This window comes from Babylonia areolata, chromosome 6, assembly GCF_041734735.1.
Source record: "Babylonia areolata isolate BAREFJ2019XMU chromosome 6, ASM4173473v1, whole genome shotgun sequence".
Taxonomy (NCBI): Eukaryota; Metazoa; Mollusca; class Gastropoda; order Neogastropoda; family Buccinidae; genus Babylonia; species Babylonia areolata.
Window position 1 is genome coordinate 21,423,787 of NC_134881.1, and position 14,809 is coordinate 21,438,595.

General features: G+C 39.1%; 1 protein-coding gene across 1 annotated transcript in view; it reads left to right on the forward strand.

Moving 5' to 3' along the window:
• The first annotated feature begins 3,316 nt into the window (after window positions 1-3,316).
• Window positions 3,317-14,809, forward strand: part of LOC143282828 (baculoviral IAP repeat-containing protein 7-B-like) — a 19,472-nt gene continuing 7,979 nt past the window's right edge. The window contains exons 1-5 of the mRNA XM_076588636.1: window positions 3,317-3,323; window positions 5,219-5,320; window positions 6,576-6,766; window positions 8,721-8,909; window positions 9,795-14,809. The exon at window positions 9,795-14,809 is cut by the window's right edge and continues 7,979 nt beyond it. Of these exons, the coding sequence (XP_076444751.1) occupies window positions 6,592-6,766; window positions 8,721-8,905 (360 nt within the window). The 5' untranslated portion in view covers window positions 3,317-3,323; window positions 5,219-5,320; window positions 6,576-6,591 and the 3' untranslated portion in view covers window positions 8,906-8,909; window positions 9,795-14,809. The remainder of the gene's footprint in view (window positions 3,324-5,218; window positions 5,321-6,575; window positions 6,767-8,720; window positions 8,910-9,794) is intronic.

The window sequence follows — 14,809 nt, forward strand, 5'->3', positions numbered from 1 at the left end:
TCATTCCGCAAAAGATTTGCTTCTGATTTGCAGTGACGGTCATATGTGTACCTTGAAAAGTTTCAGTTTGGCTGTTACCCCTGTATAGTGTCTCTGCCATCAAGTAACTCGAACTTAATGGGGTTTTCCACCTTGTAAATACCATGGACATACTTATACAAGTCTACCAAGGGCGACTCGGTGCTAGACACTGGGGAGGCGGAGAGCATTTGGACATTCCAGGTTTGGTCCCAGTTTGTCTTCAGTTCGACTGAGAGAGGACAGGAGCTTCGTTGTCTTGCACTGAACATTTTCCACCACAGCACACAAGGTCTTGTGGTGAGGTTGCCAAACTGAGTATCCGTATTCCAGCACTGGTCTAATGAGTGACTTGTACAGTTGAACAATTCATGCAAGTGGGAGCCTTTCGCCGAAATATGGCAACACGACCGTTTCACCATGCTTTACACGATCAACAGCAGCATGGTAGACATTGATAAGTCCCTCTTTTACACGGGCCAATGGGGACAGCCAGAAAAGGGGTTCCCAAAGACTGTTCCAGGAACGTACCACCCACCCAGCCCTCTGCAAAAGCTTATTTCCCCAAACCCTGTACCAGTGGAACAACCTGCCACCCAGCCTCATGGATCACTCCTTAGTTCAAGCTCTTCTAGGCCATAAGTACAGTCATCGTACTGGCACAGCTAAGAATCACTCACCAACATATAGTTTTAACTTTTTAGACCAAATTATTTCAAAGCTACGAACCACCCACGTTTAATTCATACCCAGTTAACTCGCAAACTGGACTATAATTATACTTATTTTAAAACAATTTTCAAATGTATTATTATTATTATCATCATCATTATCATCATCATCATATATTTTCTTAACATCATGTACGTTCATCAGGAACCCAGTCGACCCATGACAAGGAAGAAGAAGAAGAACTGATCGAGTCTCATAATTCTTACATTCTTTCTCGTCTCGATTGTTGCAACACTGTTCTCATTGGCTGTCCTCTTATCTGTAATTCAACCTCGTCAGCGCAATCAGAACTCTACTGCTACACAGGCTCATTCATAAATAATCTAGAAATCAACACGTCTCTCTTTACCCATTACTATCAGTGATTAAGGCCAGTCCACGATCCCTATCACTTAAGAAAGTACTTTTTCCATCCAGACTGATTACTTAAGTTCCAGCTGGATCTGGTCGAGGAGGAATGAAATAAATTTCTTTACTCAAACTGGGCGTACGCCGTCGATGGCTCGATCAGTGGTTAAAGCGTCTGCCAGAAAAGGTGACTCAGCCCTGAAGTGGCGACCACCCTGGAGGCGCGGGTTCGAACCTGCTGAGGATCAGGGGACAAAAACAACAACAACAACAACAACAAAAAACAAACAAAAACAAAAAAGTAAAGGAAGGCTGCGGCAATACCAGGGCATCCAGGAGTCATGACTTGGCCCGGCCAAGTGTAGGGAGTTAAGGCGGGGCCGAAACACTTGACTGAGGGGGGCGGCTTCTTCTCTGAAGACCGTGTACTGTCCAGCTCTCCCTAGCCTCGAACTTCTTATTACTTGATTGTGATGTGTGCACACGCAGACCGTCGGAGAGAGGGAGCAGGATACGGTTGCCCTCTCTCTCTCTCTCTCTCTCTCTGTGTGTGTGTGTGTGTGTGTGTGTGTGTGTGTGTGGATTATATGACAGTAGAACTATACATTCTTTGTTTACATTGAATGAAAAATAACACTGCTACAAGAGGCCAGTCGTACAAAATGTTAAAAGTTTCAGTTAAAACTTCCAGATTTGCACTTAAATCTCTCTCTCTCTCTCTCTCTCTCTCTCTCTCTCTATATATATATATATATATATATATATATATAAAACACTTTTATACAGAGTAACTGACAAATGTTTCAGTGGAATAATTTTCCACAAGATGTTTCCACAGGAACAGTGAATACTTTAAAAAAAAATATCCTGACATTCTCGAGTCATTCTTGATTGATGAACCGACCAGCATTGCGCACTCAATAATGTTGGAAAAATGCTTGTATGTGTGCGGACTCTCTTTGTCTTCCCCACTTCAAGCGGGCAAAAGGCCTTATCAGGCCTTCATGCCTTAATGTTGATATGATATGATATGATACGATATGATACACACACACACACACACACACACACACACACACACACACATATATATATATATATATATATATATATATATATATATATATATATATATATATATGTGTGTGTGTGTGTGTGTGTGTGTGTGTGTGTGTGTGTGTGTGTGTGATATCTAATAAATTGTTACTTGTAACCTTTTTGTGTCATACACCATACTATATTATTGTTTCTTTGATATGACTTTTTTTTCTGTTACTGTAATTCGCATCCTTCTTCTTCTTCTTCTCATCATCATCATTATTATTGTTATTATTATTGTTATTGTTGTTGTACTTCTTCTTATTATCATCATAATATATTATTATTATTATGATTATTATTCTTGTTGTTGTTGTTGTTCTCCTCCTCCTCCTCCTCCTTCTTCTTCGTATCTTTATTATTATTGTTGTTGTTCTTGTTGACTCGTTGTTGTCAGGTGTTCGAATGAGCGACAATGACGAGGTTATTGGCTTTGAATGTTACTTGGGCCACTTTCGGTATTTTGACCATTTAACTCGGAAAAAAACGACAGTCTACTGGCATACTGATGGCACTTTGCATACAGTTTAACAAGGAACTGCATCGATTCTTCTTCTTCTTCTGTGTTCACTCGTATGCACACGAGTGGGCTTTTACGTGTATGACCGTTTTTACCCCGCCATGTAGGCAGCCATACTCCGTTTTCGGGGGTGTGCATGCTGGGTATGTTCTTGTTTCCATAACCCACCGCCAGAACGCTGACATGGATTACAGGATCTTTAACGTGCGTATTTGATGTTCTGCTTGCATATACACACGAAGGGGGTTCAGGCACTTGCAGGTCTGTACATTTGTTGACCTGGGAGATCGTAAAAATCTCCACCTTTTACCCACCAGGCGCCGTCAACGTGATTCGAACCCGGGACCCTCAGACTGACAGTCCAACGCTTTAACCACTCGGCTATTGCGCCCGTCACTGCATCGATTCAACTGCAGGCTGAAGTTTGACAGAAAATCGAAACCAGAAAAGTATATCTGTCTTTTTTCTGCGAGACATGTCGCATTGATCTACATTTCTCCAAACACAATCTTCTCTTGTCACCTCTATTTTTAGATCAGTGTCGCGCATGCGTAAATTGGCACTGAAACTGAAACCTACTTTCCATCAGGTGATCTCTTGTGTACAGGTATGAAGATTGTTTGTTGTTGGAGAATGTAGATCATGAGTATATCTTTTTAGCGAAATATTCTTATTAGTAATTCTCGCTAGACGTAGAATCCTCCACTTCATCTCTCACACACTTTTTCTTCAGGATTATTGCTGGGACTAGAAACATTACCTGCAGTATATTTCCCGGTTCTTTGAACCCGAAGAGGGAAGTAATATGTTACAGCACACTGACAAGGACACACACACACACACACACACACACCCGCACGCACACACACACGCACGTACGCACACACGCATACACACACACCGCACGCACGCACGCACACACGTACGCACGCTCGTACACTAATTTGTGAAAATGCAAGCTAACTAATGCCATTTCTTTTAATGATGACTATAAACTTGACTCAGAACAGCCTAAATTTTCAACTAAGACAATAATACAAACTACAGAACAGCTACAAAAAAGAAAAAAGAAAAAATACAAACAAACTTCCTGGTGTTTGGGTTTTCCCGGCGACGTCATTCTTACTAGACAGAATTAAAGTGGTGTAATGAACAATGTTCTGTTTTGTCATCTGACCTTCGCTTCACAGTGAATGACTTTTCAAGATAATTAAGTGTTGAATTCCAGATAATTGTAAGGAGGATATAATTTTGTGTTGAAAACAGCGGATGTACTGTGTTTAGCTCACTGCCTCAGCCCTGATCTGGCCTTGGTGGTCGGCTGGGCTGTAAACAACATGGCTTGATTAGCTCACTGGTTTCATTTTTGTTGATATGGTTAACCAGACAGCGTGATCACTGACTCAGACTTACAAGCTCCCACATTGTTGGACATACAAGGCAGTCAATTATGAATTAATGTTGACCAGTCTGAGCTAGGTCAGTCTTCACACTGTTTGCTGCTAGTTCATCCTGGGCTGTTGTGTATTGCAATGCATGGCCTGGCATACAGTTCACAGTAGATAATGTGTGTGTGTGTGTGTGTGTGTGTGTGTGTGTGTGTGTGTGTTTGTGTGTGTGTGTGTAATTGATTGATGTGGACAGATGAATGAAATAAGAGTACATGGTGTTTGGTTGAGACATGAAGAGCCTATATAAGCCTACCAAATATTGCATATATATCATTGTGGGATTTTTGTTGTATTTTTGTACATGTGTGGGTGTTTGTTTTAGGTGGTGTTGATTGTGATGTGTGTGGCAGATATGTGTGACAGTGGTGGTGGAAGCCTGAGTGTGTACGTGTGTGAAATTAAGTGTTCGTGCATGGATGCTTGTGTTGGTGACACTTGTGAAATTAAGTGTATGTACATGGATACTTGAGCTGGCTACATCCACATTTGCTTGCCCCCTATTCCTGTGTGTGACTGGTGGACTGAAATCTATGCCTTGTTGAGAAAGACTATTCATTCTGTCTTGAGGGGGAAAATTGTGGATACTGCCATTGTGTTTATGTGTGGGTACATGTTCATGTGTGTGTGTGTGTGTGTGTGTGTGTGTGTGTGTGTGTTTGAAATCAAGTGCATGTGCACTCATGCTTGTGTTTATGTGTGTGTGCGCATGCACGTGTGTGTGTGTGTGTGTGTGTGTGTGTGTGTGTGAAATTAAGTGCATGTGCATGCATGCTTTGTTTATGTGTGTACACATACTCATGTTCATGTTCATTTTTGTGTTTGTGTGTGTGTGGTGTTTGATTGTGTGTGTGTGTGTGTCTTGTGTGTGTGTGTGTGTGTGTGTGTGTGTGTGTTAAGTGCATGTGCATGCATGCTTTTTTCATCTGGGTGTATATGTACATGTTCATGTGAGTATGCGTGTGTGTATATGTGTGTGGATGCGTGCACACACGTGAGTGGGTGCAATACAATTCCATATTGAATAAAGTACTTTTTTCTGTTTTACTTGTAGGGTCAGTGTTTCACCTAAGCAGCTCTCAACTGAGGTCTTCTTCACTCAGAACAATCATAGTGGAACCTTCTTCTTCATTGGCTGCAACTCCCGCGTTCACTCGTATGTACATGAGTGAGGTTTTACATGTTTGACCATTTTTAACCCCACCATGTAGGCAGCCATACTCCATTTTCGGGGGAATAGTGGAAACAAGTTTGACATGTAATGAAAAGAAATTATTCAAATTATTCAACAGACCCAGCGCTTCCTTTTTTGTGCCTTTTATTTACATGTGTGCTAGCTGAATCGGTAGCGTAAACAGCACTGACTTGAAGTTGTGTACCTTGTGAATGGAGAGAGTTACCACTCTTTACTATTTGTTAAAAAATATTCAAAGTTGAACAGAGCAAAGAGAAATAAAGGGTAGTTTTTTTTAGTATTTTATTTCTGTCTTCTATTCATATCAGCAACAAGTTGTGGAATGGTTATTTTTTACATGGGTCATACCTGCCATGAATGTTTAGATTTAGATCTGATGTATTTCTTCCTCATCTCCAAAAGAAAGGGTACCTTATAAAGGTAACTGACTGCACTGGTTGAATCAGGGACAGAGATTTTTGTGAAGCCATACAACGAATCATTTGATGAAAAAGTGATGACATGAAATCAACACTTGAGTTTTAGAAACATACAGTTGTTGGCAGCTGACTTGCTGAATCATCAAGTTTGAGCATTGACTGTTGTCTGATATTTCTGCTCTCCTCACTGATTCTTTCCCACCAAGCCTAAAGAACAATGACTAATGATATACCTTGGTAAAAGAAAAAAAAAGGATCAAATCAGCTTTGAAGTTGTTTGGTGACCTGAAAAAGAACAAAAAAGAAGTACAAATGCCGGAATCATTTTCCATATCCAAACACTTCCCGGGTCTGCATCTGCAGGATGCAAACAATTTTGAAGCAAGCAGACTGGCCACCTTTAAGAACTTCAAGAGTGACAGCAGGGTCTATGTCACGAAGTTGGCAGAAGCCGGGTTTGTATACACAGGCGTACGTGATAGAGTGAAATGCAACTGGTGCCCCTTCACCCATGAAAACTGGCTGCCTGAACAAAACCCATGGGACTTTCACCAAAGTCAGTCACCAGCCTGTCCGCTTTTCAGACAGATGGTTACAGACACAATCAAGCCAAACATCAGCATCCCATTAAACAGCAATGCAAAGACAGAGTTATTAGAAGCCCTTCGCATGAGGGCACACTGTTCTCTCACAGGCATACAGGAGTCATGTCCAGATAGGAGAGGAGACATAGGACTCCATCCTTTTCAGTTCCAAGGAGTGAACATGCGTAATTTCCAGCGCAACACGTTGAACAGATATGAGAATATCTTCATGCGGACTGCTCGCAGCCTTGTTCACACTGCAACTCACAGTGTGAGTGTGGACAAAGAGGGGAAATACCCGCAGTTTGCTTCAGAGCAGCGACGAAGCAATACCTTCCACGGCTTTCCGTTGAGAGATGAGCATCTGCTGAGGCGGCTGGTCCAGATTGGATTCTTCTACACAGGTTTGTTCAAAGAGTGTCTTCTTCTGTGTGTGTGTGTGATATCTATCAATCTATCTATATATATATATATGTATGTATGTATAGAGATATATGTGTGTGTGTGTGTGTGTATATATATATATATATATATATAGCCGTGTACCGAGTGGTTCTAATAGGGTACGGACGGCACAAAAGACTTAACTAAATACTGATTTACTGTATTAATGGATAAACAAGAAGAATTCCGCGCACAGGCCAGGAATATATAGAGGCCAGTCACAAATTAGTTTTTCTATTGTTTTATTTACAATAGTTATAAACTAAAGGAGAAGAAAGAAAGAATATAAGAGAAGACAGTGCCTGGAATGACACAAACAAATGTCATAAGCACAACATGTCGGCACAAGTGAATAGTAAAGCACATGTATACATATTACATGGAAAGACTATCACTCGGGTTTGGGATACGCAACAACATAATGCATATGTGTGAAGACCAAACGCTGACATCAAATGACATTTCTAATACATTTAAATAGTGCAGTTAAAGTGATTGAAGTGATGCTGACTTGGTGAAAGTACACTGACAGTATAGATTAGGTAAAGCTTATACTGTGTCAAAGTGACTCAAAGGAATCAGTTTATCATGTAGCACTATACTGGAGTAAGCCGTATAGGAGAGAGCATAACTAAATTACAATTAACAAACTGATACATATCAGGTGGTTTTAACCAATAACTGATATTAATCAAACACTATCTTGTAATCACAACAGTAGAATACTACACACATCTTAGAGTACTGAGCACACTGTAGCAGTACAACTGATATCAACATGTAAAATAATACATGAATAATAAACAAGATAATAGAATCAGTGGCTTAGATATAATACTGGCAAACTGACAGACCAGATAGTAAGTGAAGCACCATCATGGCTTAACCATTAAGTGGTGAATGAACTTTACGCACTCACTAGAACATTCTGGAACAAACTATTAGTGTCCAGAGACGTCACTGACTGTGACATTAAGAAGAATCAAATGGAACACTGCTACGAGCATATGACGACATGGCAATTTTCTAGATCAATCATAGCCGAGCTGTGACTAACATGTCAAAGCAATAACTGAACAAAGAATTAACTGAACATACTCATATGAACACAAGTACTGTGTCAAATAATGCAATTACAAATCAACATATTCTACACACTAGTACTTACGGTGATACGTAGCGAGATGTCAGCCGTTGTGAGAACACACACTCACACTGCCCTCCCCACCAACAGATACCTTCCCCACTCCCCTTTCAAAAAAACGAAAAACAAAAAAACTTGAATGTCTGTGATGACTGTTGATTTTATTGATATGCATACATGATCTCTCTATCTTTTTTGTCTCTCTCTCTCCCTCTCTTTACCTGCCATGTTCACATACACACACTAAAAAAACAACAACACCCCTTCTCGCTTTCTATGCACATACGGAGTACTGCCATCTTTATCTCAGTCTTTTCACAAACATACACATACATGCATGCAACCACCAACCCACGCATACACACATGAATGCGTGAATATGCACGCGCGCGCGCACACACACACACACACACACACACACACACTCACACACACACACACACAAAAGAAACATAATATTAGTGTCCTTGCTGTTCTCATTTATATTGTTTATATTCTGAGCTTCCAAATCCAAAGCTGACTGTTCTAACCCCTGAGAGAGTGTGGATGTAACTTGGGCAAGACACTCTTCCACACTAACCAAATCCTAACCCAGATAGTCAGGACAGCAGCTGTCTCTTCTGCTGTTCTGGCAGTCATAATTGGAGTCGACTGACTATCATACATATTGTGCACAGGCCATGGTGACATAATGAGGACAGCAGTTGCCTCCTAAGCTGTTCTGATGGTCATAATCTGACACGACTGACATCATACACGTTTGTGCACAGGCCATAGTGACATAGTCATCTGCTACTCCTGTGGCCTGAGCCTGTACCAGTGGCTGCAGGAAGACGACCCCTACATTGTGCACGCTCGATGGAAGCCAAACTGCCAGCACATCCGCTCTGTCCTGACATCAGCATACATCGACGCTGTGCAGAGGGAGACTGCCACCATTGGCAGCACGCAATGAAAAGGTGCGTCGTTTCTATTTTTGAATCATGTGTCGGTCTGTTTTCTGCCACCACCATTGCGAATGCACAATGAAAAGGTGCGTCATTTCTATTTGTGAATCATGTGTCAGTCTGTTTTATGATTTGGTGAGAAATGGATGGTATGGTCAATGTTACAGACATGTTCTAGATTTATGTGACTGCACTTGTGCTTCATTTTTTTCCCCAGGTCTTACTTTTCAGGTTCTAGGGGATCAGTGTTGACAGTGTTTTCAGCCCAGCTATGGCCCTGTACAGCTGTCTGGGGTATGAATTTACATGCCTGCCATTCCGGAATGGCAGTATTTGTTTCAGGAACATGTAAAAATCAGCTACCATTCTGGATGTTACGGCTTTGGGTCCATAGGTATGAAAAAGAAGAAAAAAAAACCCCCAAAAACAAAGGGAGGCATAAGTCTGTAACTGGGTACAGAGGTTAAAATAAAACACCTTTCAGTTGAAAAGATAAGTGGCTGTCATGAATGTGTGAAACTGTTAAAGAAGATGGAGAGGACCCCCCCCCCCCCCCCCCCCCCCGCCACTGCACCTAAAAAGGAAAAAAAAGAATCAATGCTGCCTTATCTTCAGGGAAGAATCCAATGAATTGTTTCACAGGAACTGAAAAGTGATGACTGTGCGCTCTCTGCAAGAGCAGGTTCTCCATCAGTCATGGTGGCCATGATGATTGTCATCGTCACATTGAATGCCCCCATAAAAGGGATTCAGTATGTTTCTGAAAATTCTAGAAACTTTCAGTTTGTTCCTTATTCATATAATCATCTGTTCCTGATGGTACAAGATATTGGGGAAGGTGAGAATGTATAAGCAACAGTGATGATACCACTGAACGGTTTCTGGTATTGATTTCAGGTGAGCACTACCTTACTGACCTGCTGTGCTTCTTGGACTACAACTGAGCGACTGAGAGGATCGGCACCTGACCTCTTCAGTGGAGTTCCTGAATTACTTTAGCTAAGTTTGAAGAGCGTCTGAAATTCATCATATCCATTTCATTATTTTTAATGAAAATCATAAGACAGTTTACAGTCATGAAATTGATGTCATTTACAACATTGATATGACCATTTACAATGAGGAAATTGACATAATTTTCAACAAATCATTTTTTTTAACCCACCCAAACCCCTCCCCCAAAAAGGTGCTTGTTGGATGGGAGTACATTGAAAGTCTGAGTGCTGTAAAATATGGTGAGTCATTTTCCTTTTGATGTTTGGTACATATACTCACCAGAATAGCTTCCTGTTTTGTAGTTCACACGTATCAGTATTTGCATTTCATCAGTTCCCAAAGTTCTGGCAGCTACTGACTTCATTTTTATTTTACGGGGCCTTTTTTTTCTTCAGTTCACCGCTCAAGAAAGGGACATGTTTTGTTTTTGTCTTGAAAGCATTTTCATGAATTCAGTATTCATTACTATGATTTTTTTTTTCTTAAACCACCAAAGAAACTGATCTTGTGAAGGTAAAAAGAAAAGATTAGTTGTGCATCCATAATATCAACTGTGCTTTTTTTTTTCTTCTAAAATGATAGAAATATATTTTGGCTTTTGCTTGCTAGACTGACTAAATTTTGTCTGTTTCAGAAAAATAATTACATAATGGTTTGTTTTTTACAAGTATAAACAGATCTGAGATCTGTCTGATTTTAACCTGTTGTGATGTCTGTGTCAAAAAAGCGGTGTTTGGAGAGAGAGTATTTGCCAAAAAAACAGAAAGAAAGAAAACCCCACAAAAAAAGTCCCTGATTTCTTCACTGTATATTTTTCACCACTTTTGGTTGATAATGATTTTGTTAAAAAAGGAAAAAGAACAGAGCTGTTATCTGTATATAGTGAGTTTATGTAACCTATTGCTTCTTGAAACAGTATAAGGAAACATAGTATTTGATAAATAAAAACAGCATGCACTATCCTCACTTTTTTTTTCTATGATCATTAGTACACTAACATTTTTTTTTCTATCAATGTTTATTTTATACACTGTAACAGAAACAGTGCCAGTGACGGTACTTATAGAGGAAAAGTGCAGGTGTTCCAGTTTTAAATTATCAAACATACAGAGCTGAATCACCTTTCAGGTATCTTTTCTGAGGGTGTTTAAAACTTTCATGGTGGAATCTTCAGAGGAAGTCACTCCACATTAGTTTGTTGAACTCCTCATAACCAGCTTACATTCTGTGCAGCTGTCAGGGTTTTTGTACTGAGTCATGGGAGTCTGGAAATGTTTTTGAAAAATGAGAGACCCATTTTCAGGGATGAAAAAGTATTGGAAAAAAGATGTTTTGCCTTTCAGGATGTGGGAACCTCAGAATTTCAGTATAAGCCCTTGACCAAGTAGCATTCAACAAAGAGTTGAAAAAGATTAATGCATTATAAAAAACAAAACACCAAAAACCCCACACAAAACTAACAACTCAAAGTAAGAAAAATTGAATGTTGATCTGGGACATTCTCCAGTCTCTTTTGTGAGTGGAGTTCAACAAACTGGTGTGGAGTGACTACCCCTGAAGATTCCATAATTGTGAAGGTTATACTTTATTTTTCTCAACTGAACACCCAGCATGCAGGTTGAATGAGTTAATCTCACAGATAACATGAAGACAAAGGGGAGGAGGAATTTTGTTTAATGTCCTGTCACACATATCAATGATTAAAGACAATTTGCCAGAGTATTAATGCATACATCTGAGTATTATTGTTTAGAAGAGGAGGGGGAGGGGGATGAATGGTGAGTTGGGGTAAACCGGGTATATGGGGGGTGAAATTTGAAACAAATATCTAAATACATTTACAGAAAATTACTTAGTGGACTTTGTAAAAGAGAAGTCACTAATCTAACAAGCTAAGGGGAGTTATAATTTGTCGGAGCTGCGCATTCAACATGAAAAGGACCTCTTTTAACATTTTTTTCTTTCTCTCTCTTTTTCACAGCACAAAAAAGGGACCAGTTTTGTATTTATCTTAACAGCATTTTTTGTGAATTATTTTTCATTATTAAAACCAAAACCAAAACCAAAGAATCTGATCAGATGAAGGAAAACAAAAGTTGTGCATCAAAATATCAGGTGTGGTATTTTGAACTGATTAAAATGTATTTCATTTGCTAGACTGACAATGACTTTGGCAGACCTAGACACAGAGTTTTGGTGGTTTTGTTATGTTTTATTTTGAGTTTCTGAACACACATTATCAAGTGATTTTTTAAAAGTGAATCTCACAGACAACATGAAGTTGTATAGGATTATCTTATTTGTAAGAGAGCTGCATTCAACATGAAAGGGACCTCCTTTTCTGAAAAAACAACAACAACAGAGACTGATATGAAATGTAATGACATTCAACAAAGAGCAGGAAGGGTCAAAACTGTGATTTCATCTGTGCCGTTGTTAGTCACATGAAGAGAATTTACTAAAGCTTGTCTCCAAACTGTGATGGGTCTTGCCAATTGATTTCTGTGTTCAAGAGCTGACTTCTTGACCATTTTTTGTTTGTTTTCAAACTGTTACTGTTTCAGAGCTTTTTGTTCAAGATCTGTTTTGCTTGTTGCTTTTGGTGAAGAGAAACTGAAATGAAAACTGATTTCTGCTCAAAACCACAGCAAGGGAAAAGAGCAGGGTGCCATTTCTGTAATCTATATTCAGTGTGCCATGTCTTGTGCCGTGTCTGTAATCTTTTTTCTCAGTGTGCCATGTCTTGTGCCATGTCTTGTGCTATATCTGTAATCTTTTTTTCTCAGTGTGCCATGTCTGTAATTTTTTTCTCAGTGTGCCATGTCTTGTGCCATTTTTGTAATTTTTTTACTCAGTGTACCATGATTTATGCCATGTCTGTAATCTTTTTTCTCAGTGTGCCATGTCTGTTATCTATTTTCTGGATGTATGTGTTAATATGTATTCCAATCAAAATGACATGCAAACTGTGGTCTGTACTGTTACCAGCTGTCACTTGAATTGATGTTGAAGAGAAATTTCTCTCTTTGCCTCTCACTCTCTCTCTTTCTCTTCTCCCTCCTCTCTCTCTCTCTGTCTTGGACTATCTGTTATTGTTATTGTAAATAATGTTGTTGAGTTTAAAGGATTACTCAAGATCTTATAAGAACTGTTGAAAAGTCACCTTTGAGTTTAAGGATTACTCAAGATCTTATAAGAACTGTTGAAAAGTCACCGTTGAGTTTAAGAATTATTCAAGATTTTATAAGAACTGTTGAAAAGTCACCATTGAGTTAAAGGATTATTCAAGATCTTATAAGAACTGTTGAAAAGTCACTGTTGAGTGTAAGGATTGTTCAAGATCTCATAAGAACTGCTGAAAAGTCACCATTGATCAGTTTGCTTGTCTTACAAACAGATCACTTAAATGACAGTTTCAAGAATATGCGCTATAGCAAGATGTCTAGATAAACAGATAAATTACTTAATTGTGACCTAGTTTGACTGCTTTTTGCCACTCATTTACTGCAATTTATGCTTATGCCCCGAAATTATGTACTGCAGTAAGATAAATCTTCATTAACATAGCGTTTCTGGAAAGGGGACAGTGGGGGCATATTTCCCTATTTTTTTTATTTTCATAGACTGCAAGTCCTCTGTTTACTAGAATCTAATAATTGGCATTAAGTCCTAAGGTCACTAGAATCTAATAATGGGCATTTATTTTTTATTTTTATGTATGACCATTTTTACCCCACCGTTTAGACACCCATGTTCCATTTTCAGGGATGTGTTTGCTGGATACGTTCATGTTTTCATAATCCATTAAATGACAACATGGATCAATCACAGGATCTTCAACACACACGAAGCACACAAAGGCACTAGCAGGCTGGCACAGATAGTGACTTGGGAATCTGAACTCCACCCTTCATCCATCAGTTTTGCAGGTTTAAACTTCGGACCCTTTGACTGAACAGCCAACATTCTGATAACTAGGTTGTCTTATATGTTGTGTCGAAATATCTAACCTGTGGCACCCGTCCTCTTTACTGGACAAACCAGTGTGTGTGCACGCACATGCACACACGCACGCGCACACACACACACACACACACACACACCTGTTTTATTATGTGTACTCAAAGTCAGTATTACAAGCTATAGAACCTCCAAATTCAAAGAAGCGAATTGAGATGACAATGGAAATAAAACATATTATTCACCAACTGACAAAACAGGGCATTAAAATAACTTTCTGTTGGGTACCTTCGCACTGTGGAATATCTTCAAATGAGTGGGTAGACCAAGCAGCTAGAGGAGCAGCACGTAATTTTGAAGGCGCAGTACAACTTGACATCCAGTTAGATCTACATGAATGCATGTATGTAGAAATCAATTTCAGAAATTACTTATAGATTCAAATAATCAATATTACCAATTTTGTGTAAACACAAAGAATGCAGCTAATCCCAAACATTTTCTAAATCTGACACCAGCAGCACATTCAAGACAAATTACAAGTCAAATGTATAGAATTCGTTTAAATGCCTTTCATACAAAATTTTCTGAAAATATAAAATGTATATGCGGTAAGCAAATAACTGTAAGCCATCAACTCATCCATTGTCCGAGCATAAGACCGTTAATTCCAAAAGATGTAGTTGATGACTTTTCTTCCAATATTTCATTAGCCACTGAAGAGATTTTGAATGATTATTTATTGCTTAGAATGTTTTCAGAAATTTTAAACTCCAGTACAGTTGGTATCCTCCTTTGATGTATTATAATTAATGTTGTTATTTATATTTACATTGTTGTAGGTTAATACTTGTTGATATGCATACACATATTCTCCTTCCCATGACACCTCATTCAATACACACCACAATCTCTTTAGACTTTTTCTTATAATAATATACCTTTCCTCTGATACA